We start from the raw sequence: 23,127 nt of genomic DNA, 5'->3' as shown, positions 1-23,127 counted from the left end.
TCCAGAAGATGGACCGCTGGGAAAGACAGGGAGTTCCTCCAGCACCTCCACCAGCACAACAGGGGTTCCCACTACCCGTCCCTCCTGTACCCGGTCCCAGTGGGATGCGTCTCGCCCTTCCCGGGCAGTATGATGGGACGGCGACACGGTGCCAGGGTTTCCTGCTACAGCTGGACCTATACCTGGTGTCATGACATTGGCCTGTGGGTAAGGTTTATGACCCCCCATAAATACCTTTCTCCCTTCCCCTCTCTCTCTGACCCCACTGAAGGACTTTTGAATAGCCTTTGTTAAATATAGAGAGTCTGGGAACATCAAACAAGTTGGGGGAAAGGAACCATATTTCGGTAATAGAACCAGTTGGAAATATGCGTTGGAACTTAATGAGTATGGATGTCAGTTCGGTTGTCATCTGAGACATTATGACTTATGACAGGACGACATAAACTGTACCTGGGAAAGTCTACACATTCTAGTTATCAGATTCACATGGAATTGTTGTGCAATTTAAATGTTTGATATTGAAACTGTTTGTTAGGAGATTAAATGTAATTTTAGCTTCCAAATGAGAGAATTGGGTTTTCATAAGGAAAGAGCCCTGACCAATCAGTGGCCCGTCCCGTGAAGAGACAGGGGTTATAAACGATGAAACACACCCTTCTCCCCTCGCCACTATATAAGTCAGTGACAAAAACGTAACCAGGCTGTTCCGGGTACGTGAGGTCTGCAGCCTCTGCGTTAAAAGGACACACATGTCAAGTACAGAACTAAGCCAACCTCAGCGTGAGCTTTGGTTGCGAATGGTATGAACTTTGAACCCTTATTCACTACAGAAGTGATACTTCCTAGCCGTTGAGTTAGCAGCGGCCGCTGTAGACGTGGGCTAGGAAAGGACGGACGGCGTATCCATTCTAACACACAACGAAGATACTACAAAGTTTCCATTTTACCACCAGTGACATTCTTCCGAGGACAGGAAGATCTCTGTTGGCCAACACAGCCAGCATCTACGACCAACCTACCGAAGCGCAGCTCAGAGTAAATATTTATAGCATTTTCCTTTTCCAAATGGACGGTAATTTAGAATGCATAAGATTCTGTATTTACGATAGCAGAGCTGTTTCTGTGTTCCTCAGTCTTCCCGCTCTTTTATTCAAGCCCAACCCCCTTTCTTTGTGTAACAAGCCGCCATGCCGGTTTAGCTCACTAGGGCACATTCTCCTATCATTTCCTTGTAACCATATCTGTTTGTTTATGCATTTCTGTGAATTATTTTAGTTTAGTAAATAAATGATTTTAAGACAATTGATGTATGGATGACTCATAGTGAAGACTGGGTTTGTGCAGATAACCAACAATTTACGACGTTTGGAATGAGACTAACGTGAGGTAAATAACACATCATTAATGAGGAGACAAATCGATCAGATATTATAATATCTGAAAGTTATATTAGGAAAATTATAACTTTGTAATCTGAATATTTTCCTTGGTGCCCTGACCTTCTAGTTAATTACAGTTACACGATTAATCAGTTTAATCGCGTAATAATAATTACAGAGAGTTATTTGATAAACATGTCTTCAGTTTAATGACGCCAAAGACACGGCACTGGGTACCGTTTACCCGGCTCCCTCGGGAAGGGAGAGGGTGTCCACCCTCGTCTCATGCCTCTCAGGGAGAGCTCTGGAATGGGCCAACGCCGTGTGGGGAGAAGGAGATGCGGCGTTGGACGACTTCACGGAGTTCACCCGCCGCTTCCGGGCGGTCTTCGACCACCCGCCCGAGGGTAGAGCGGCGGGTGAATGTCTTTTCCACCTGAGGCAGGGGACGAGGAGCGCCCAGGAGTTCGCCCTGGAATTTCGGACCCTGGCCGCCAGAGCGGGATGGAACGACAGGGCCCCTATCGACCACTACCGTTGCAGCCTGCGTGAGGATATCCGTCGGGAGTTGGCCTGCAGGGATACCACCCTCACCTTCGACCAGCTGGTGGACATGTCCATTCGGTTGGATAACCTGCTGGTCACCCGCGAACGTCCAGAGACGGCTATGTCGATTCCCTCTCCCAGCACCACCGCTCCGGTGCCTATGGAGCTGGGAGGTGCTGCGCTCAGGGAGGCCGGAGGAGGGGCTTTCACGTGTACCATCTGTGGCCGCAGAGGTCACACTGCTTGTCGGTGCCGTGTTGGTTCCTCTAGGGGTCGAGGCAGCAGGCAGAGTACTCTGGCGTCGCCCCAGGTGAGCATGCACCACTCTCATCCAGAGCCCTCTGTTGTACACCTGTTTTTGCATGTTTATTTTCCTGAGTTTTCCCCGCATTCCCAGCATAAGGCGCTCGTCGATTCAGGCGCGGCTGGGAATTTTATTGACAGAGCATTCGCCCATAGGTTAGGGATCCCTATTGTTCCAGTGGTTAGGCCTTTCCCAGGTCACGCTCTGGATAGTCGACCATTAGGGTCCGGGTTAATTAGGGAAGCTATCATCCCCCTGGGCATGGTGACGCAGGGGGGTCACGAGGAGAGAATCAGTCTCTTCCTCATTGACTCTCCTGCGTTTCCCGTGGTACTAGGCCTTCCCTGGTTAGCTCGTCATGACCCCACCATTTCATGGCAACGGAGGGCTCTCACGGGATGGTCGCGAGAGTGCTCAGGGAGGTGTTTAGGGGTTTCCGTTGGTGCTACTACGGTGGAAAGTTCAGACCAGGTCTCCACCGTGCACATTCCCCCCGAATATGCCAATTTGGCTCTCGCGACTCAATTACCACCCCATCGACGGGGGGAGTGTGCAATAAATCTCCTGGTAGACGCTGCACTTCCCAGGAGTCACGTGTATCCCCTGTCACAGGCGGAGATGGTGGCTATGGAAACATGTCTCTCCGAATCCCTGCATCAGGGCTACATTCGGTCCTCCATTTCACACGCCTCCTTGAGTTTATTTTTTGTGAAGAAGAAGGAGGGAGATCTGCGCCCGTGTATTGACTATCGAGGTCTAAACCAGATCACGGTGAGGTACAGTTACCCGCTACCACTCATCGCCACAGCGATTGAGTCAATGCACGGAGCGCGCTTCTTCACCAAATTAGATCTCAGGAGCGCTTATAACCTGGTGCGTATCCGGGAGGGAGACGAGTGGAAGACGGCGTTCAGTACCACCTCAGGGCATTATGAGTACCTCATCATGCCGTACGGGTTGATGAATGCTCCATCAGTCTTCCAAGCCTTTGTAGACAAGACTTTCAGGGACCTGCACGGGCAGGGTGTAGTGGTGTATATTGATGACATTCTGATATACTCCGCTACACGTGCCGAGAATGTGTCCCTGGTGCGCAGGGTGCTTGGTCGACTGTTGGAGCATGACCTGTACGTCAGGCTGAGAAATGCCTGTTCTTCCAGCAGTCCGTCTCCTTCCTAGGGTACCGCATTTCCACCTCGGGGGTGGAGATGTCGAGTAACCGCATTTCAGCCGTGCGTAATTGGCTGACTCCCACCACGGTAAAGGAAGTGCAGCGGTTCCTAGGGTTTGCCAATTACTACCGGAGGTTTATCCGGGGATTTGGTCAGGTAGCGGCTCCCATTACCACACTGCTGAAGGGGGGCCCGGTACAGTGGTCGGCTGAGGCGGACAGGGCTTTTGGTCACCTGAGGGCTCTGTTTACCTCGGCTCCCGTGATGGCCCATCCGGATCCCTCTTTGGCGTTCATAGTGGAGGTGGACGCGTTTGAGGCTGGGATAGGAGCCGTGCTCTCTCAGCGCTCGGGTACGCCACCGAAGCTCCGCCCCTGTGCCTTCTTCTCGAAAAAGCTCAGCCCGGCGGAGCAAAACTATGACGATGGGGGACTGGGAGCTGTTGGCTGTCGTCAAGGCTCTGAAGGCGTAGAGACATTGGCTTGAGGGGGCTAAACACCCTCTCATCTGGACTGACCACCACAATCTGGAGTACATCCGGGCAGCGAGGAGACTAAACCCTCGCCAGGCAAGGTGGGCCATGTTTTTCACCCATTTTGTTTTTTTCCTTTTCCTACAGACCAGGTTCCTAGAACGTTAAGGCAGACGCACTGTCCCGACTGTATGACACAGAGGAGCGGCCCATGGATCCCACTCCCATACTCCTGGCCTCCTGCCTGGTGGTGCCGGTAGTGTGGGAGCTGGAAGCAGACATTGAGCAGGCATTACGTGCAGAGTCCGCTCCCCTCCAGTGTCCCGCTGGGCGTCTGTACTTTCCGTCTGTTGTCCGTGACCGGTTGATCTATTGGGCCCACACGTCACCCTCCTCTGGTCATCCTGGGATCGGTCGGACGGTGCGCTGTTTGGCTGGGAAGTACTGGTGGCCTACTTTGGCCAAGGACGTGAGGGTTTATGTTTCCTCCTGCTCGGTGTGCGCACAGTGTAAGGCTCCTAGGCACCTGCCCAGAGGGAAGCTACACCCCTTACCCGTTCCACAGCGGCCTTGGTCGCACCTGTCGGTGGATTTTCTTACCAATCTCCCCCCCTCACAGGGAAACACCACGATCCTGGTCGTTGTGGATCGGTTCTATAAGTCCTGCCGTCTCCTCCCTCTGTCCGGTCTCCCTACGGCCCTACAGACTGCGGATGCCTTGTTTCTGCATGTCTTCCGGCACTACGGGGTGCCTGAGGATATAGTGTCTGATCGAGGTCCCCAGTTCACTTCGAGGGTTTGGAAGGCGTTCATGGAACGTCTGGGGGTCTCAATCAGCCTTACCTCAGGGTTTCATCCCAAGAGTAATGGCAGGTGGAGAGAGTGAACCAGGATGTGGGCAGGTTTCTGCGGTCATATTGCCAGGATCGGCCGGGGGAGTGGGCAGCGTTCGTGCCCTGGGCCGAGACGGCTCAGAACTCGCTCCGCCACTCCTCCAATAACCTCTCCCCCTTCCAGTGTGTACTGGGATACCAGCCGGTTTTGGCGCCTTGGCATCAGAGTCAGACCGAGGCTCCTGTGGTGGACGACTGGTTCAGGCACACGGAGGAGACATGGGACGCCGCCCATGTTCACCTCCAGCGGGCCGTGCTGCGCCAGAAAACCAGCGCAGACCGTCACCGCAGTGAGGCCCCGGTGTTCAAACCGGGGGACCGGGTCTGGCTCTCGACCCGAAACCTGCCCCTCCGCCTGCCCTGCCGGAAGCTGGGCCCATGGTTTGTGGGGCCATTTAAAGTCCTGTGGAGAGTGAATGAGGTTTGTTATAGGTTACAGCTTCCCCCCGATTACCGTATTAACCCCTCGTTCCATGTGTCTCTCCTCAGGCCAGTGGTGGTTGGCCCGCTCCAGGAGTCTGAGGTGCGAGAGGTTCCTCCGTTCCCTCTGGACATCGAGGGGGCCCCGGCGTACTCCGTTCGTTCTATACTGGATTCGAGGCGTCGGGCGAGGGGCCTTCAGTACCTCGTGGAGTGGGAGTGGTACGGTCAGGAGGAGAGGTGCTGGGTTCCGGTGGAGGACGTGTTGGACTTTTCAATGCTGCGGGAGTTCCACCGTCTCCATCCAGATCGCCCTGTGCCTCACCCTCCGGGTGGTCCCCGAGGCCGGCGTCGGCGTGCTGCTGGAGCCGCGCGTCAAGGGGGGGTACTGTCATGACTTCCGCCGAAGTCGGGTCCTCTCCTTATTCGGGCGGCGCTCGGCGGTTGGCGTCGCCAGTCTTCTAGCCATCATCGATCCACTTTTTATTTTCCATTTGTTTTGTCTTGTTTTCCTCACACCTGGTTTCAATCCCCTCAATCACTTGTTGTGTATTTAACCCTCTGTTCCCCCCATGTCTTTGTGTGGGATTGTTTATTGTTTCATGTATGCGCGCGTAAGACTGGTTGCGCTGGGTTATGTCAACCCGTATTGTATTTCGTGTTCGTTGTGCCGTGTGTTTTTGGTTCGCCTAAATAAAAGGCTCCGTTTGCTACCCAATATCTGCTCTCCTGCGCCTGACTCCCTTACAGCCATTTACGCATACCTAACACCCACTCCAATTTGCATACCGCACCAAAAGATTCACAGATTATGCAATCTCTATTGCACTCCACACTGCCCTTTCCCACCTGGAAAAAAGGAACACCTATATGAGAATGCTATTCATTGACTACAGCTCAGTGTTCAACACCATGGTGACCTCAAAGCTAATCACTAAGCTAAGGACCCTGAGACTAAACACCTCCCTCTGCAACTGGATCCTGGACTTCCTGACGAGCCGCCCCCAGGTGGTAAGGGTAGGTAACAACACATCCACCACGCTGATCCTCAACACGGGGGCCCCTCAGGGGTGCGTGCTCTGTCCCCTCCTGTACTCCCTGTTCACTCATAACTGCACCGCCAGGCATGACTCCAACACCATCATTAAGTTTGCTGATGACACAACAGTGGTAGGCCTGATCACTGACAATGATGAGACAGCCTATAGGGAGGAGGTCAGAGACCTGACCATGTGGTGCAAGGAGAACAACCTCTCCCTCAACATGATCAAGACAAAGGAGATGATTGTGGACTACAGGAAAAGGAGGACCGAGCACTCCCCCATTCTCATCGACGGGGCTGTAGTGGAGCAGATTGAGAGCTTCAAGTTCCCTGGCGTCGACATTACCAACAAACTAACATGGTCCAAGCACACCAAGACAGTTGTGAAGAGGGCACAGCAAAACCTATTCCCCCTCAGGAGACTGAAAAGATTTGGCATGGGTCCTCAGATCCTGAAAAAGTTTTACAGCTGCACCATCGAGAGCATCCTGATGGGTTGCATCACTGCCTGGTATGGCAACATAATTACCTCAGTTACCTCGACACTGGTGCCTCCGTACATTGACACATTGACTCTGTACTGGTAACCCCTGTATATAGCACCGCTATTGTTATTTACTGCTGCTTTTTAATTATTTGTTATTCTTATCCCTTACTTTCTTTTAGGTATTTTATTAAAACTGCATTGTTGCTTAAGGGCTTGTAAGTAAGCATTTCACTGTAAGGTCTATTGACAAATAAAATTTGATTTTAATTTTTTGAGTGATATGAGTCCCATGCACCAATGTAACCGACCAGGTACTGAACCCAGGAAAGCCATATGGAGAGATGGATCAACTTTAACACCAGAATGTTGAGACAAAATTCATCACAACACACCCAACACAACCTAACAGACAAGCAGCATAAATCTACACACAATAACCCATCAAAACAACAGAGCCTAATATGGTACACCAAAGACATGCTAACCCAGGCACAAACAAGCAGGCAGTATGCGTTGTAGTTGTAGGAGGCTGGGGATGAGCGTTTGTGGAAGCAGGCATATGTGTAGCACAGCGGGGCAGAGTGTGTGTGGGTGTGTGATGTGTGTGGTGTGTGTGTGGTGGGGAGGGGGTCACACAGATGGCACTGACCGCTTTAGTGGAGGAAGCCAGGTTCTCCATCTCTTCATGGGTTAACCACACATTTCCGGAGGACTGTGCAGAGAGGGAGAGCACGCACGAGCACGCACACACACACAAGTACAGACAGACACAAAGAAGAGCACACACACACACACATACAGTGTCTGTAGTGAGAGGGAGTGTGTCAGGCAGGCAGTATCTGGCACACTGTTGAGAGAGTAGGTTTCACGTTCCACCCCATGCAGCACAGTGGACAGAGTGAAGAGTACTGTCAACTCCAAAAGCACTATCATTACAGGGTCAGTGAAGTGACAGGTGATGGGCAGTGTGTGTGTGTGCATGTACCATGAGCGGTACAGAGAGGCTGTGTGTGTGTGTGTGTGTGTGTGTGTGTGTGTGTGTGTGTGTGTGTGTGTGTGTGTATACCGTTCTAGAGGTGAGTGGGGCAGAGGGGCTGGTTAGGGAGACCATCTCCTGGATGGCCAGCCGTAGTTTGAGGCGGTGCAAGGGGTTACTGATGCCAATCTCCCTCTGGATCTCTGTGTCAGACAGGGCCGACATGATGGCACCGCTCTTCACGTTGGCACGACACGCTGCCACATACCAGGCAGGCATACCCACCCACAGCTACATTGGTGAGAGAGAGCATCATCTTCATCATCACCACCACCATCAACGTCATCATCTCACACAGTATAACACTCCAGGTGATTATATGGTAGGACAAGGTTAAGGTAGGGCTAGGGTAAGGTTGTGGTGGAGGTTAGGGGTCAGGGGTTAGAGGTTATACCTCTAGCCAGGAGACCACAGTTGGTCCATCCCACTGAGCGAAGGGCAGTCCTCTCCTCCTGGCCTCCTCTAGCAGCTCATGTCTGACACAGAGACAGGGGAGAGACAGAAACGGGCGAGAAAGAGGGAGTGAGAGAGAGAGAAAGAGAGAGAGAGGAGAGTAAACAACTAATGTTGGCATGGCCTCTGGAGCACATGAATGTTTTATTCCACTATGGAACAGAGTGAGGCCAGGGTTTCACAGCTTCCAAAATGTATTCACAATTCAACTGACAGAGACACCACCAATTGACCTCGCATTTAGACAGAGAGAGAAAGAGTGTGTGTGTGTGTGGTGTGTGTGTGTGTGTGTGTGTGTGTTCGTGTGTGAGTGAGTGATAGGTAAAGGTCTTACTTCTTCTTCATCCTGCGGTCTCTCTCTGCCTGTGTGCCCAGCTTGCCCAGAGTCATGGTGTCTCCGATGCTCATCTCAAAGTCTATTGAGACACACAACACAACAGACATAGCATCACTCACATATACCTGTACATACAGTAGCCTACAGGAGACACAGATACAGGTCCAGCTGCGTTACCTCCCGGCATCAGGGCAGGCAGAGGCTGTCCCTCCCTCCCCAGTGTCCCTCCTCCCTCCATCCTGCCCTTCTCCTTGCTCTTCCCAAACAGACGACCTATAGATGACTTGATGCCCTTCTTCGCTTTACCCCTGTAGAGAGAGAGATAAAGAGAGAGAGAGAGAGAGAGAGAGAGAGTGAGTGAGGGAGAGAGACACAAAGTATAAGTGGGATTGAAAGAATGTGTGTGTATGTGGGGGAGGGGGGGTGTGTGTGTGTGTGTGTGGTGTGTGTGTGTGTGTGTGTGTGTGTGTGTGTGTGTGTGGACCCTCGTCCGTCCTCCAGACTGCCAGTGAGCTGGGCGAAGTTGGTCTCCAGTCTCAGACTGCGGGGGGAGGAGGGGGGAGACGTCTCACACTTGATAGTAGCCTTGTCCTCACGAGCTTCCACTGGAGACTGGAGGGAGAGAGAGGTGAGAAAGAGTGAAGCCACCTTTACCTGTCAGGAGGCTTCAAATAGGAGCTTTCTCAGAGAGGCTGTGACAACACCTTGTCCAGCGGGAATGATCCTGTCCTTCCAATCGCAACCTTGAAAACTGTGTTCATTTTAGTACCTCTCCATATCTGGGAACTGTACTGCCTCTCTTAGTTGTGTAGATAAAGAGAAAACTGACTTACTGCTATTTTTCTACGGTGTTTCCTTAAGTCGCTCGGCTGTTAAAGACAGGAGGGAGGCACAGACACACCAACACATAGTTAGAGACAACCAGTTGTTAGACATACAATCAAAACCAGTTACTGGGGTTACTGAAGAGAGAATGAATAAGCAGCAGTTGAGTGACTTTTTGTTTCACACTGTAAACATTGTGTGTGAGTACATCAATCCAAAAATGTTTTCAGGTTAGTCCTCTCTGATGGTTAAGTGCATGTCGGCGTCTCACCAGGGTCATGATTCCCAGCTGGTGGCTGGCGTTGTGGGTGTTGTGTTTGGGGGTGGAGCGTCCGCTGGTGGGAGGGGACGAGGAGGAAGCCAGGGACTGGGCAGTGGCTGAGGTGGGCATGGTTCGGGGGCGGAGTGTAACGTTGAGTCCGTCCATGCTACCACTGTTCACACGAGACTCTATCTCATCTGCCCTGAGGTCAGCAGACTCCCTCTCCACCTGGATCATCCTAAACACCAGAGAGTACAGTGGGATGAGACATGATACACACATCATACACACATAATAACTACATCATACACACATAATAACTACATCATACACACATAATAACTACATCATACACACAAAATAACTACATCATACACGCATAATAACATCACACACACATAATAATTACATCATACACACATAATAACTACATCATACACACATAATAACTACATCATACACACATAATAACTACATCATACACACAAAATAACTACACCATACACACATAATAACTACATCATACACACATAATAACTACATCATACACACATAATAACTACATCATACACACATAATAACTACATCATACAGACATAACTACATCATACACACATAATAATTACATCATACACACATAATAACTACATCATACACACATAATAACTACATCATACACACATAATAACTACATCATACACACAAAATAACTACACCATACACACATAATAACTACATCATACACACATAACTACACCATACACACATAATAACTACATCATACAAACATAACTACATCATACACACATAATAATAACATCATACACACACAACAACTACATCGTACACACATAATAACTACATCGTACACACATAATAACTACATCATACACACAAAATAACTACATCATACACACATAATAACTACATCATACGCACATAATAACTACATCATACAAACATAACTACATCATACACACATAATAACTACATCATACACACATAATAACTACATCATACACACATAATAACTACACCATACACACATAATAACTACATCATACAAACATAACTACATCATACACAGATAATAACTACATCATACACACATAACTACATCATACACACATAACTACACCATACACACATAACTACATCATACACAGTTAATAACTACATCATACACACATAATAATAACATCATACACACACAACAACTACAACATACACACACAACAACTACATCATACACACATAATAACTACATCGTACACACATAATAACTACATCGTACACAGAAAATAACTACATCATACACACATAATAACTACATCATACGCACAAACATAAGTACATCATACACACATAATAACTACACCATACACACATAATAACTAAACCATACACACATAATAACTACACCATACACACATAATAACTACACCATACACACATAATAACTACATCATACAAACATAACTACATCATACACACATAATAACTACACCATACACACATAATAATAACATCATACACACATAACAACTACATCGTACACACATAATAACTAAATCGTACACACATAATAACTACATCGTACACACATAACTACATCGTACACACATAATAACTACATCATACACACATAATAACCAGCAGTATAAAGCATGTTCCCTGGGTGTGTGAGTTAAAGAATAACGGTACATCAAAAATGGGGGAAAGAATTTGCACATCGCTCTGCCTAGGAGTAACAAAACCCTCAGGACAGGAGGAAGCCAAGGCTTCAGATTCTGGAAAATGCTGGAGATATTATGGTGGAAGGTAGGGAGGGAGATAGTGGGTATTGCGATAGTTGTCTGTGTTGGTGTGTTCTCCTACCTGATCTCCTCGTTGATGGCATCCAGCTGCTCCTGCAACATCAGAGCCAGAGTCTGTGCATCTGATTGGCCGCTGGGTGACAGGAGGACGGAGCTAACATCATCATCTAGGTCTGACTCCGCCTCCACGTCACTGCCCAGGAGGTGACTGACACTGCCACGTAGAGACGAGTATTCCTGCTCAAACACCGCACACACCTGTAGAGTAAATACACAAACACACACACACACACTGTTAGACACCGCACACACCATTACGATAGATACACACACACACACACACACACACACCCGGCATACACCTGTACGACAGTTACACATCGCACACATCAGATTACACACAGTCTGCTCAGATACCCAAACAAATCCACACTCACACCTCATATATTTAAACACTTTATAAACACACATGTTGATAAAGACATACCACTTACATCACACATACGTACGTCCAAGGTAGCAGGGGTCAGAGAGAGAAGCATTGGTTAGGTGAGAGCTGTATGTAATGAGGGGCAAATGCAGTGTGTTAAGCTTAACAACCATCAGCCATATTACTGCCCTCATCAGGGCCATCAGATCATCAGCCATGAGAGAGGAGGGGAAGAGAGGAGGAAGAGAGGAGACACTAACAAAAGGGAGGAGAGGGGGGGCATATGTGGAGAGGAAGACAGGATATGTGGTGTTTCATGACATAGCTTGGGATGGGCACAGAAATTGGACACACAGGCACAGGGGAGGGTACCAAGTTTGGCACAGGTGTGTGTGTGGTGTGGGTGTGTGGTGTACGTGTGTGTGTGTGTGCTTGTGTGTATGTGGTTACCTTGTTGGGTTCGTTTCGTAGCGCTGCCAGGCGGCCCTTCTGTGCCCGTCTGATGACAGCAGAGCTGTAGTGTCCATCCTGCCCTTCTACCACTGAGAAACGCAGGTCACTGGCACTGCCCATGTGAGACCTATACACACACACACATACAGAGAAAACCTGGTCAGTATAGGGTGCTAGTATGGGGCAAGTGTGGGACTAGTGTGTGTGTGTATAGTGTGTGTGTTTGTGTGTGTATGTCTATGTACCGTGGGTGTGATCCATCTCCAAACGCTCCACTCCGGCGTTTCAAGTGGTCGATCTCATTCCGCAGCTTCTCAATCTCACCAATCAGACGCTCCTGACAAAGAAAGGCATTGTGGGATTGAACAACATCAATGTCCAATCACAATATTTGTAACAGTTCAACTCTCATCCAATACATGTGGCTATCCATAATTTGTCTGTCATGTTTGTCCGTGAAAAGTTTCAATGAATAGAACGTTGGATGCATAGAGGGATGTGTGTTGCGTTGTTCATGTGTTGTGTGTCCAGGCCTGACTCACCCTGGTGTGGTGGAACTCCTCCAGCTGTTTCTGGGAGTTCTCCAGATCCTGAATCAGGGAGTTCTGGAACCAACAGGAAGAGGATAAGACATCACTGTTCAGCTATAGTTTGGGAATCACTAGTTTAGAGGCCTGAGTACGTCATATTTGTGTGTGTGTGTGTGTGTGTGTGTGTGTGTGTGTGTGTGTGTGTGTGTGTGTGTGTGTGTGTGTGTGTGTGTGTTGCGTGCCATGCCTTGTCCTCCAGTGCTGCCATGCGTTCTTTAAGGTGAAGCTGCAGTCTCTCGTTAGACTCAGTGAGCAGACGGTCTACAGTGTCAGATAAACGCTTGTTGTGTTCTTCATTCATCTTCTCTCTCTGACGTGCCTGAGAGAGAGAAAGGGAGTGAAAAAGAGAGAGAGGTTTAAAAGTTCATGACTATTGTCACCCACATACAGAAGCACTCCATACTCTCCATGAGCACAGCACCAGAAAACAGAATGAGAGAGAAAGGACTTGATTTGACAACATTGTATTATGCAGTCAAAAGAAACACTACCTTGACATCATATCTCAACCACAGCTGGTTCCTCATAGATCTACTTTAACTATACTCATGAGCTCACATGGAGAGAGAGAAACTAGACATGCGTGAATTATTCCAATTCTAAATATATCAGCCAGTCAGAGCTCTGTGGGGTAGGGAAACAGGCTGCAGCAGGAAATGTGTGGATTCGGCTCATATTTATAAAGCAAGGCATAGTGAGTGTGTGATACTCTAAATATGGAGTTGGTCCCCCTTTGCTGCTATAACAGCTTCCACTCTTCTGGGAAGGCTTTCCACTAGATGTTGGAACATTGCTGCGGGGACTTGCTTCCATTTAGCCTCAAGAGCATTAGTGAGGTTGGGTACGGACGTTGAGCGATTAGGCCTGGCTCGCAGTCGAACGTTCCAATTCATCCCAAAGGTGTTCGATGGGGTTGAGGTCAGGGCTCTGTGCAGGCCAATTAAATACTTCCACACCGATCTCGAAAAAACATTTCTGTATGGACCTCGCTTTGTGCACAGGGGAATTGTCATGCTGAAACATCAAAGGGCCTTCCCCAAACTGTTGCCACAAAGTTGTAAGCACAGAATCGTCTAGAATGTCATTGTATGCTGTAACGTTAAGATCTCCCTTCACTGGAAAAATAGCCCCAGACCATTATTCCTCCTCCACCAAACTTTACAGTTGGCACTATGCATTGGGCCAGGTAGCGTTCTCCTGGCATCCGCCAAACCTAGATACGTCTGTCGGACTGCCAGATGGTGAAGCGTGATTCATCACTCCAGAGAACGCATTTCCACTGCTCCAGTGTCGAATGGCGGCGAGCTTTACACCACTCCAGCCGACGCATGGCATTAAGCATGGTGATCTTTGGCTTGTGTGTGGCTGCTCGGCCATGGAAACCCATTTTATGAAGCTCCCGACGAACAGTTCTTGTGCTGACGTAGCTTCCAGAGGCAGTTTGGAACTCGGTAGTGAATGTTGCAACCGAGGACAGACAATGTTTACGCGCTACGCGCTACACGCTACAGCACTCGGTGGTCCTCTTCTGTGAGCTTGTGTGGTCTACCACTTCACAATAACAGTACTTACAGTTGACCGGGGCAGCTCTAGCAGGGCAGAAGTTGACATACTGACTTTTTTGAAAGGTGGCATCCTATGATGGTGCCACATTGAAAGTCACTGAGCAGGTGGGCTTGCCTGCTTTGCATGTTATTTTGGCATTCATATCTGTCACATATCAGTTTGCAAACAATGTAAAATAAATATATATATATTTTAATTAATAAAGCTTCCCTACAAACATGGTCTCTTTTTTTGTTTTCTTGAGTAAGGCAGCTCCAAAATGCAGGTGTTTCTGTCACGTCCTGACCAGTAAAAGGGGTTATTTGTTATTGTAGTTTGGTCAGGGCGTGGCAGGGGGTGTTTGTTTTGTGTGTTTCGGGGTTTTTGGTTTATGTTCTATGTTTTCTATATCTATGTGGGTTTTCTAGTTTTTCTATTTCTATGTTAGTTTTGGGACCGACCTCCAATTAGAAGCAGCTGGTTGTCGATGCTTCTAATTGGAGGCCATATTTAAGTGGGTTTATGTTTTCTCGTGTTTGTGGGTGGTTGTTCCATGTATAGTCTATGTACCTTACAGGACTGTTTTTCGTTGTGCTTTTGTTCAGTGTTCATTTCTTTAATAAATCAAGAAGATGATTCACATCCCCGCTGCAGTTTGGTCCGATCATTACGACGCACATGACAGTTTCAGCCTAGCTCAGTGCTTTCTATGGTGGTGGGGCAGCCAGCGGAAAATAAGGAGCTTAGGGGTAATGTTAATGGGAATGTTCTTTAGTTGCGCCGTGATTGGCTCAGTGTTCTGTCACTCATGGGGACACTACATCACTGCCAAATCTAAGGGTAGAGCTAGAAAATTCAAGCCCCTTGGGTGCTGCCATAGAGTTACATTAGAAGTGCCCATCCAAGAAGGCTCAAGGTCATTGGCCACAGATAAAATTACGTCAAATCACGTTATATCTACAGTAGCTTTGAATGGACTCAACATCATACTTTCAAAATCTTAGCTAGTAGTCATCATCATGAATCAAGTCCTTTTTAATCCTTGTCATAGTAAGATAAATAATGAAGAGAAATTATAGATAAAACTTCAGTGCTCATCGGCCATTGGACATAAACATTACACATCAAGTTGTAAATCGCAAATTCAACAAAAAGTGGTTTGGAAGGAATCAGCGGCTAACTGCAAGCATTGCTAAGCAATCACTAGTCTGCTATTCAGTGGAGTGGTTGTGTGGTCCCCATTCTGGGTTTAAGGGTCTCTTTTCTATTCTAAGTGAGCACAGCACAACAAGGTGATTCCAAAAATGTATTGTATACTGTAGCTAAGAAAGTAATACTTAGTGTATGTTGTGTAGTAAGCTGTTAGTAGCCCATGTGCCTCACCCTATTTTCCCCTCTTAATTTCACCTACTGTTCTGCCTTGGTAGGAAACGTAGCCTATAACCTGTTTGAGAAATAACCTGGTGTAGCAGTGGTAAGGTGTTGGGTCTGCTTGTTGGGGCTCTGCTGTTTGGACAGCTTAATGTAGGCCCCAACAGTTTGTGGGCACAGTTTGTCACTGTTATAGTGCAATTCATGTATTGTTTAGTGTTGTGTTGTGTAGTGGCTTTGCTGGCATGCATCCCTCACTCTGGGGCTCCCGTGTGGCGCAGCTAAGGCACTGCATATCAGTGCTAGAGGCGTCACTACATGTGTGTGTGTGAGGGAACATGAAGAGACAAAGTCAAGGGACCAGGCTAATGTGAAGCGTCGGCCTATGCTGCACTCAGAGAGAGGTCAGAGAAAGCCTGCAGGGCAAGACTGCACGCACACACACACACACACACACACACACACACACACACACACACACACACACACCCCTGCTCAGTTCCTGGTTCTTCTCCTCCAGTTGTGACTCCAGCTGTCTGAGTCGCTCCTCAACGTTGCCATGTCGCTCCTCGGCCTGCAGGGGGAGACACAAGACTCAACTCAATCAAACCTGCATTCCAGTATTTACACACCGAGCTCTTTTTCACATTGTCAAAATACAGTTATTGTTTTGGTTACAGTGAAATCCTACAACAATTACCAGATACCTTCACCTTACAGCTAGATACCTTCCTGTTGTTAGAATAACAAGTGTGCATGCATCAAGATTGCTATGGTGGGTTCGATTGACATCCAGCCACCGTATGTTTAGGACTGTGACTGTGTGTGTTGTTACCTTGGTGAGGGCTGCCACCCTCTGTGCCAACTCTGCCTCCACCTCTGGTAGTGTCTCAGCCTTCCTCATGGTCTGAGCCAGCCTCTGCTCTGCCAACTCTAACAACTCCTGCAGCTGGCGCACCTTCTCCTCACTCTGACAGAGGTAAAGGGAGACAGGGAGGGAGGGAGATAGAGAGGGAGGGAGCGAGAGGGAGGGAGATAGAGAAGGAGGGAGAGAGAGAGGTAGAGAGAGGGGGAGGGAGAGAGATAGAGAGGGAGGGAGAGAGAGGTGGAGAGAAAGAGAGAGATGATCACATACATATTTGAGGTCATACAGATGTTTTGTCATTGGCATAACTTAAAATGTTGTATTTTTATTATCAGTGGTTATAAAAGCATTGTTTGCTCCATATACAGTGAATGTACAAAACATCAGGAACACCTGCTCTTTCCATGACATAGACAACTGTGGGAAGCATTGGAGTCAACATGGGCCACAATCCCTGTGGAACACTTTCAAAACCTTGTAGAGTCCATGCCCCCAATGAATTGAGGCTGTTCTAAAGACAAAAGGGGTGCAACTCAATATGTTTTGTAGACATGCTACTCATATCAGCTGAACTGCTTAGTTCTCTGGTAGGCTTGCCGACTGCTGACCAAGCACTATAGGTTTGAGCTAATGTCAGAGTTGACTGAAACCAAATACCAAGCATTCATGTCTCTTCTATATCTGTTACTTCACACTGTTACTTCTATGCAAGCTCAGACACAAGTCCCTGATACTAACTTGTGTGTGTGTGTGTGTGTGTGTGTGTGTGTGTGTGTGTGTGTGTGTGTGTGTGTGTGATAGATGGAACCTTAGAGGCCTGTCTCTGATGTCTCTGAGGTAGTAATGGCTACTCTGTGTCACCCTCACATTCTCTGGCTTCAAGTGGAGATAAACTGAACTTCACCCTCAACTGAACGGTTGACGAACCATCATTGACCCCCGTCTGTGTGTGAGTTCCCTACCTCACCTACCTCACCCCGTCCCCTCTTCATGTGAACCAGTATTGACCCCCTCCAGACTCCCTGAGATGTGTTTGTATGTGTCATACATACCTATGCACAGTCGATGGTGACTTATTCAGCATGTGTGTGTGTGTGTGTTACCTGTCGGTGCAGAGAGTCCTTGGTAACCAGTTCGTTCTCCAGTTTGTCGTTGAGGTCGTGGATGTGTGTGGTTTCCCTCTGAGCGGCCAGGTAACGTTTTTCTAACGTTGTAATCCGCTCCTCCATATCCTCCCTCTGCGCCAGCCCCTACAACAGGCAAATAGTAAGAGAGAAAATACAGTGTGTGTCTTCATACTAGGAAACATAACATAGAACCTTGCCGATTGACTCGGTACCGGTACCCCCTGTACATAGCCTCGTTATTGTTATTTTATTGTGTTACTTTTTATAATTTTTTACTTTAGTTTATTTGGTAAATATTTTCTTAACTCTTGTAAGTAAGCATTTCCCGGTAAGGTCTACACGTGTTGTATTCGGCACATGTGAAGTTTGATTTGCCTATTCCTTTGGACACTGGCGAGCTCTATACAATCAACAGTGTTTATGTTTATGAATGAGACATATCGATTCCCCCTTCTCTTTTCCTATCTCCTCAATTACACTCACCTCTCTCTGTTCCCTCTGTTGTTTGACTGACAGCTCTTCGCTGCGACTCAGGTCTCGGCGAGTGTTGGCTAGCTCCGCCTCCAGCTCTGCCACGCGTGTACTGAGCGTGCCCGAACGCTCGCGGCTCTGAGCCAGCTCATGATTGGTCCGATCCAGAAGCTCCTGCAGCTCCACTGACCTGCTGCCATCGTCATGGGCGTCTATGGAACCGTTAGGTAGCCTCTGAAGGGTCACACACACACACACACACACACACACACACACACACACACACACACACTTGTTTTTTCAGAGAGAGAGAGATAGATAGAGTAAGGGGAGGTTGTATGTTGTCATGATGATGTTGTTTACACTTGAAGAGTGTTTCTTCTGCTAATGTTTGAGGTCTTAGTGACTCAGAAAGGCACCATTTGTGTGGTGTGTTTGTGTGTTTGTGTAGTGTGTAGTGTGTTTGTGTGTTGTGTGTGTCTGTGTGTTTCTGTGGTGAGATGTTGTTTTGACGTTTCTCTCTCACCCCAAAGTAAAATGAATTATGTGGTGTTAATGAACCTTCAGGGAGACACATTGAGACAGGCAGCGCAGCGGGCAGCCCTACTATCAGGACCTCCCTCCCTCTCTCCTATTCATCTATCTTCATTCGCATGCACAGACCCACATGTTGCCACTCAGAGTCAGTATGACTCCAATTATTCGATTTTTCTCATTCATATCATAGCTAGAGAACATAAGAGTATCTGTCTGTCTCTGTCCCTTCCTGTAGAGTTCCTAGGGCCACATTTCCCACACTCGGTTCTCTAACCCCAAGGGGTGCACGTTTTGTTTTTTGCCCTAATATTACACAGCTGATTCCAATTATCAAAGCTTGATGATGAGTTGATTATTTTAATCAGCTGTGTAGTGCTTGGGCAAAAAAACAAAACGTGCACTCAGGGGGGGGGCCCCAGGACCGCGTTTGGGAAACCCTGTCCTAGGGTGTGCTAGGCAAGGTCTATTTAAATAATTCCAGGAGCTGCCAGTCTGTCGGTAGGTATTAAGCTAAGGGTTAGGAAGGAGGTAAGGGTTGTGGTGAGGGGAAGCGTGTGTGGCTGGGTGGGGGTTAGACTACAATGTGTTGACAGGGCTCTGGGGCAGTGTGGCACTGTGAAATAGGGGGAATCCGGACAAGGCTGCAAATCTCTCTCTCTCTCTCTCTCTCTCTCTCTCTCTCTCTCTCTCTCTCTCTCAGCTCTTAGCTCTCAGGGTGCAGGCTTTTCCTAGAGGGAGGTATAGACTAAGTGACTCGCTGCTAAAGAGGCTAAAAACAGCTACCCTCCACCCTCCCAGTATGCTGCTGGCATCCTGTGTGAGGAGAACGAAAGGGGCAAAGGAACCATTTCTCTCAACTTGTCACAACTGTGGAGTCAACATGGGCCACCATCCCTGTGGAACACTTTCGACACCTTGTAGAATACATGGCCCAAGGAATTGAGGATGTTCTGAGGGCAAAAGGGGTGCAACTCAATATGTTTTGTACACTCAGTGTAGACATGCTACTCATATCAGCTGAACTGCTTAGTTCTCAGGTAGGCTTGCAGACTGCACTGTTCTACTGTAGCACTCTTGACCAAAGAAAGAAACAACTAATTCTCTTATTATGATTATAAAGCATTATAACAGAACCCATACATCCCAGGTAAACTTCCAACCATGTTTCTAATGCTCAATAAATCCTCTGTCCAGAGAATTAGGTCATCTGACCCTCTTGTCGGATTTCTGACCAGGCACAAACTGTCCTCCATGTTTAATTACATAAAGTTTCATTATTCCCCACGGACAGATATAGACAGACACAGACAGGGTTACATAACACGTGCTCATTTCATAGAATAATACTAGGAGAGGGAGAGAAGACGGGGCTCTTTGGTAGTACAGTAGGGCTCAACTGCATTGCAATCATCACAATGACAAAAGAGCATTAAACCACAGAGTAGATTCTGCATTTAGCCTAACTCATCAGCAATGTGTGTGTGTGTGTGTGTGTGTGTGTGTGTGTGTGTGTGTGTGTGTGTGTGTGTGTGTGTGTGTGTGTGTGTGTGTGTGTGTGTGTGTGTGTGTGTGTGTGTGTGTGTGTGTGTGTGTGTGTGTGTGAGAGAGCGCGTGTGTGAGAGACAGAGCGAGAAAGACAGATGGACATACTAATAGACAGAGAAAGAGAGAGGAGGGAGACAGACAAACAGACCTTCCAGGTGGGTTTGGTAGCGTCATTCCTGTCCAAAGATTCTCCCTCCTTCCTCTGCCTCACAATGATCAGCTGCAGACACACACACACACACACACACACAGAGGGCAAAGGGTCACCTCTAGGTGAAAGGCGGAGTAGCAGGCGTCTAACTGACTCTGGATGCAGGTTTGTCTACACTAGGTTGTGTTTGAGTGCTCGTAGGTAGGCATGTTTTGTCTATAGGCCAGAATGAAGGAGGAGATCCAAACTCACACACAGAGACATAGGCGCACACACACACAAAATAGAATTTGAACAGTTCTGACTTTTCCATTTTTTTTAATTGTTTTTCTACCTTGTCGGGACATTTGGGTGAATTGTTAAGACATTGGGGTTCTGACAAGGTAGGAAAACAAGTACACACACGCACACACGCACACACCACACACACACACACACACACACACACACACACACACACACACACACACACACACACACACACACACACACACACACACACACACACACACACACACACACACTACACACACACACACCTCTGAGCTGAGATGATTAGATGTGATATTGTTGTCCTGGTGAGGCCCTCTGGTCCCTCAGAATGTGTGGGAGTGAGATGGCTCTGCCCCCTCTATCTACCTGTCCTTCCATATCTCTTTCTCCCTTTCTCTCCAACTCTCTATGTGTATCTATTCTACAGCTTCCTACAGCAGCACCAATGGAAGCCCTGATCCCAGTTCCAGAGTTCTAACAGGCTGTGACTGTCCCCAGTTGAGACAGATGTTCCTGGCTGCTGCAGGCCCTAGACTCCCCATCCCATCGCTCCACACAGGAACATCACAGCACCAGGTACACACTTCAGGAATATTCAGGGAATTCTGTAGAATGGGCAATGAACGTTTCTCTAAACGTTGCTCTAAACTTCCATACTCTTTTAGTACTGCTTCTAGAATAATCTGAGAAAGAAAATACAATGTGTTTTCCTGGCGATATTGTGGCCATTAAAATTCTTATCTCAAACAGTTTGCCAAACTGCATTTCTGTTCTATTGTATTCTGTTCTATTCTATTCTATGCAGGCTCCAGTGAGTTGGGGAGACAGTGGTTGAAAGGTGCAACACACAGTACAGGACCAAAAAAATGAACCTAACAAGTTATTACTTTGGATCCCATTTGGGGTTTCCTGCGCACAGCACAGCTTGTACTGAATGTTTAGTCTAATTTGCCTTTGTAATGGATTCTTGTTGAACAGATGAGGACAGGAGAAAGGGAGCGAGAGAAAGATAGAGGGAACAAATTATTGAATGAACAAGTAAGAGACATTTTAACAGAAAGAGAGTGTGCCTTGGTTCTGTGTGTGTGCTTAAGAGAGGAAGGGAGCTAGAGAGAACAGAAGAGAGGGAGACAGAGAGAGAGACAGAGAGACAGAGAGAGAGAGAAGAGAAAAGACAGTCCCTTGGTTGCGTGATCACAGATCACTCCACCTGTACATAGCCCTTCTGTAAACAGCCTATCTACCTACCTCATCCCCATACTGTATTTATTTATTTATCTTGCTCCTTTGCACCCCAGTATCTCTACTTGCACATTCATCTTCTGCATATCTACCATTCCAGTGTTAAATTGCTATATTGTAATTACTTCGCCACCATGGCCTATTTATTGCCTTAACTTACCTCATTTGCACTCACTGTATATAGACTTTTTGTTTTCATTTGTTCTACTGTATTATTGACTGTATGTTTTGTTTACTCCATGTGTAACTCTGTGTTGTATGTGTCGAATTGCTATGCTTCATCTTGGCCAGGTCGCAGTTGCAAATGAGAACTTGTTCTCAACTAGCCTACCTGGTTAAATAAAGGTGAAATAAAATTAAATCAATTAAAAAAGTGTTGGTCGTTCAGAAAAGCTAGCAGACTGAGGGCATTAGCAGATGGCAGGTGAGGACACACACACAAAAACACACACACCTCCTGAGTTGTGGCTGATAACTGTCCCTCTAGTGTAGTCACTCTCTCAAGAGCCACCCGAAGCCTCTCACGCACCTGTAAGACACAACCACAGTGTTAGTTTGGATTGGAATAAAAGCCTGGGTTTTCAGTGAGATAAAGGTACACACACACCTTCTCGTCCAGGGCTTTGTGGTGTTCGAACAGGGACTTGAGGGCCTTGAGGACCTCCACCTCGCTGGAGACCCCAGAGGGAGGAGGAGCTTGTCTCTTCACCACCGTCATCCTAAGACTGCGCTCGTGGCGAGACACCAGACACTCCAGGTGTTCCAAGAGAAGCTAGAGCAGAGACATCACACATGTTATACACATATTTTACACTCAGTAACGCACGCACTCACTCTTACCCTGGTGTTGTTCCTCTCAGCTTTCAGTTCAGATATCTCCTCTTCTTTCTCCAGCAGCTGTTCCCGACACACGTTCAGCTCCTTGGTCAGAGTGGCAAACTCCTGGGGGAAAAAAACAGAAGATAAGAGTGATGATTTCACATTTTCTAAAGAATTTGCAGAGCATCAGTAGTTCACAGACAGCGCTTGTAGAACCTTTCACATTCACATCACATGTTTATCCCACACCATTTTTCACC

General features: G+C 47.6%; 1 protein-coding gene across 4 annotated transcripts in view; it reads right to left on the bottom strand.

Annotated features, from left to right (window-relative positions):
- Positions 1–23,127, bottom strand: part of ppfia4 (PTPRF interacting protein alpha 4) — a 103,322-nt gene that overhangs the window by 9,592 nt on the left and 70,603 nt on the right. For 2 of the 4 annotated variants that reach the window (XM_082967449.1, XM_082967452.1), the window contains exons 2-22: positions 22,889–22,990; positions 22,656–22,820; positions 22,503–22,577; positions 20,531–20,602; positions 18,313–18,534; positions 17,806–17,952; positions 16,673–16,807; positions 16,329–16,411; positions 13,109–13,241; positions 12,874–12,936; positions 12,577–12,668; positions 12,329–12,458; positions 11,510–11,706; positions 9,641–9,869; positions 9,378–9,413; positions 9,029–9,156; positions 8,722–8,852; positions 8,542–8,623; positions 8,149–8,230; positions 7,785–7,985; positions 7,368–7,430 (exon numbers count right to left, since the gene is read on the bottom strand). In XM_082967449.1, the coding sequence (XP_082823575.1) occupies positions 7,368–7,430; positions 7,785–7,985; positions 8,149–8,230; positions 8,542–8,623; positions 8,722–8,852; positions 9,029–9,156; positions 9,378–9,413; positions 9,641–9,869; positions 11,510–11,706; positions 12,329–12,458; positions 12,577–12,668; positions 12,874–12,936; positions 13,109–13,241; positions 16,329–16,411; positions 16,673–16,807; positions 17,806–17,952; positions 18,313–18,534; positions 20,531–20,602; positions 22,503–22,577; positions 22,656–22,820; positions 22,889–22,990 (2,568 nt within the window). The remainder of the gene's footprint in view (positions 1–7,367; positions 7,431–7,784; positions 7,986–8,148; positions 8,231–8,541; positions 8,624–8,721; positions 8,853–9,028; positions 9,157–9,377; positions 9,414–9,640; positions 9,870–11,509; positions 11,707–12,328; positions 12,459–12,576; positions 12,669–12,873; positions 12,937–13,108; positions 13,242–16,328; positions 16,412–16,672; positions 16,808–17,805; positions 17,953–18,312; positions 18,535–20,530; positions 20,603–22,502; positions 22,578–22,655; positions 22,821–22,888; positions 22,991–23,127) is intronic. The other 2 variants (XM_082967450.1, XM_082967453.1) reach the window with 2 other exon arrangements.

Source organism: Salmo salar, chromosome 22, assembly GCF_965601325.2.
Source record: "Salmo salar chromosome 22, fSalSal1, whole genome shotgun sequence".
Taxonomy (NCBI): Eukaryota; Metazoa; Chordata; class Actinopteri; order Salmoniformes; family Salmonidae; genus Salmo; species Salmo salar.
Note: the sequence above shows the minus strand (reverse complement) of the source record. Positions and strands in the feature narration are given on the sequence as shown.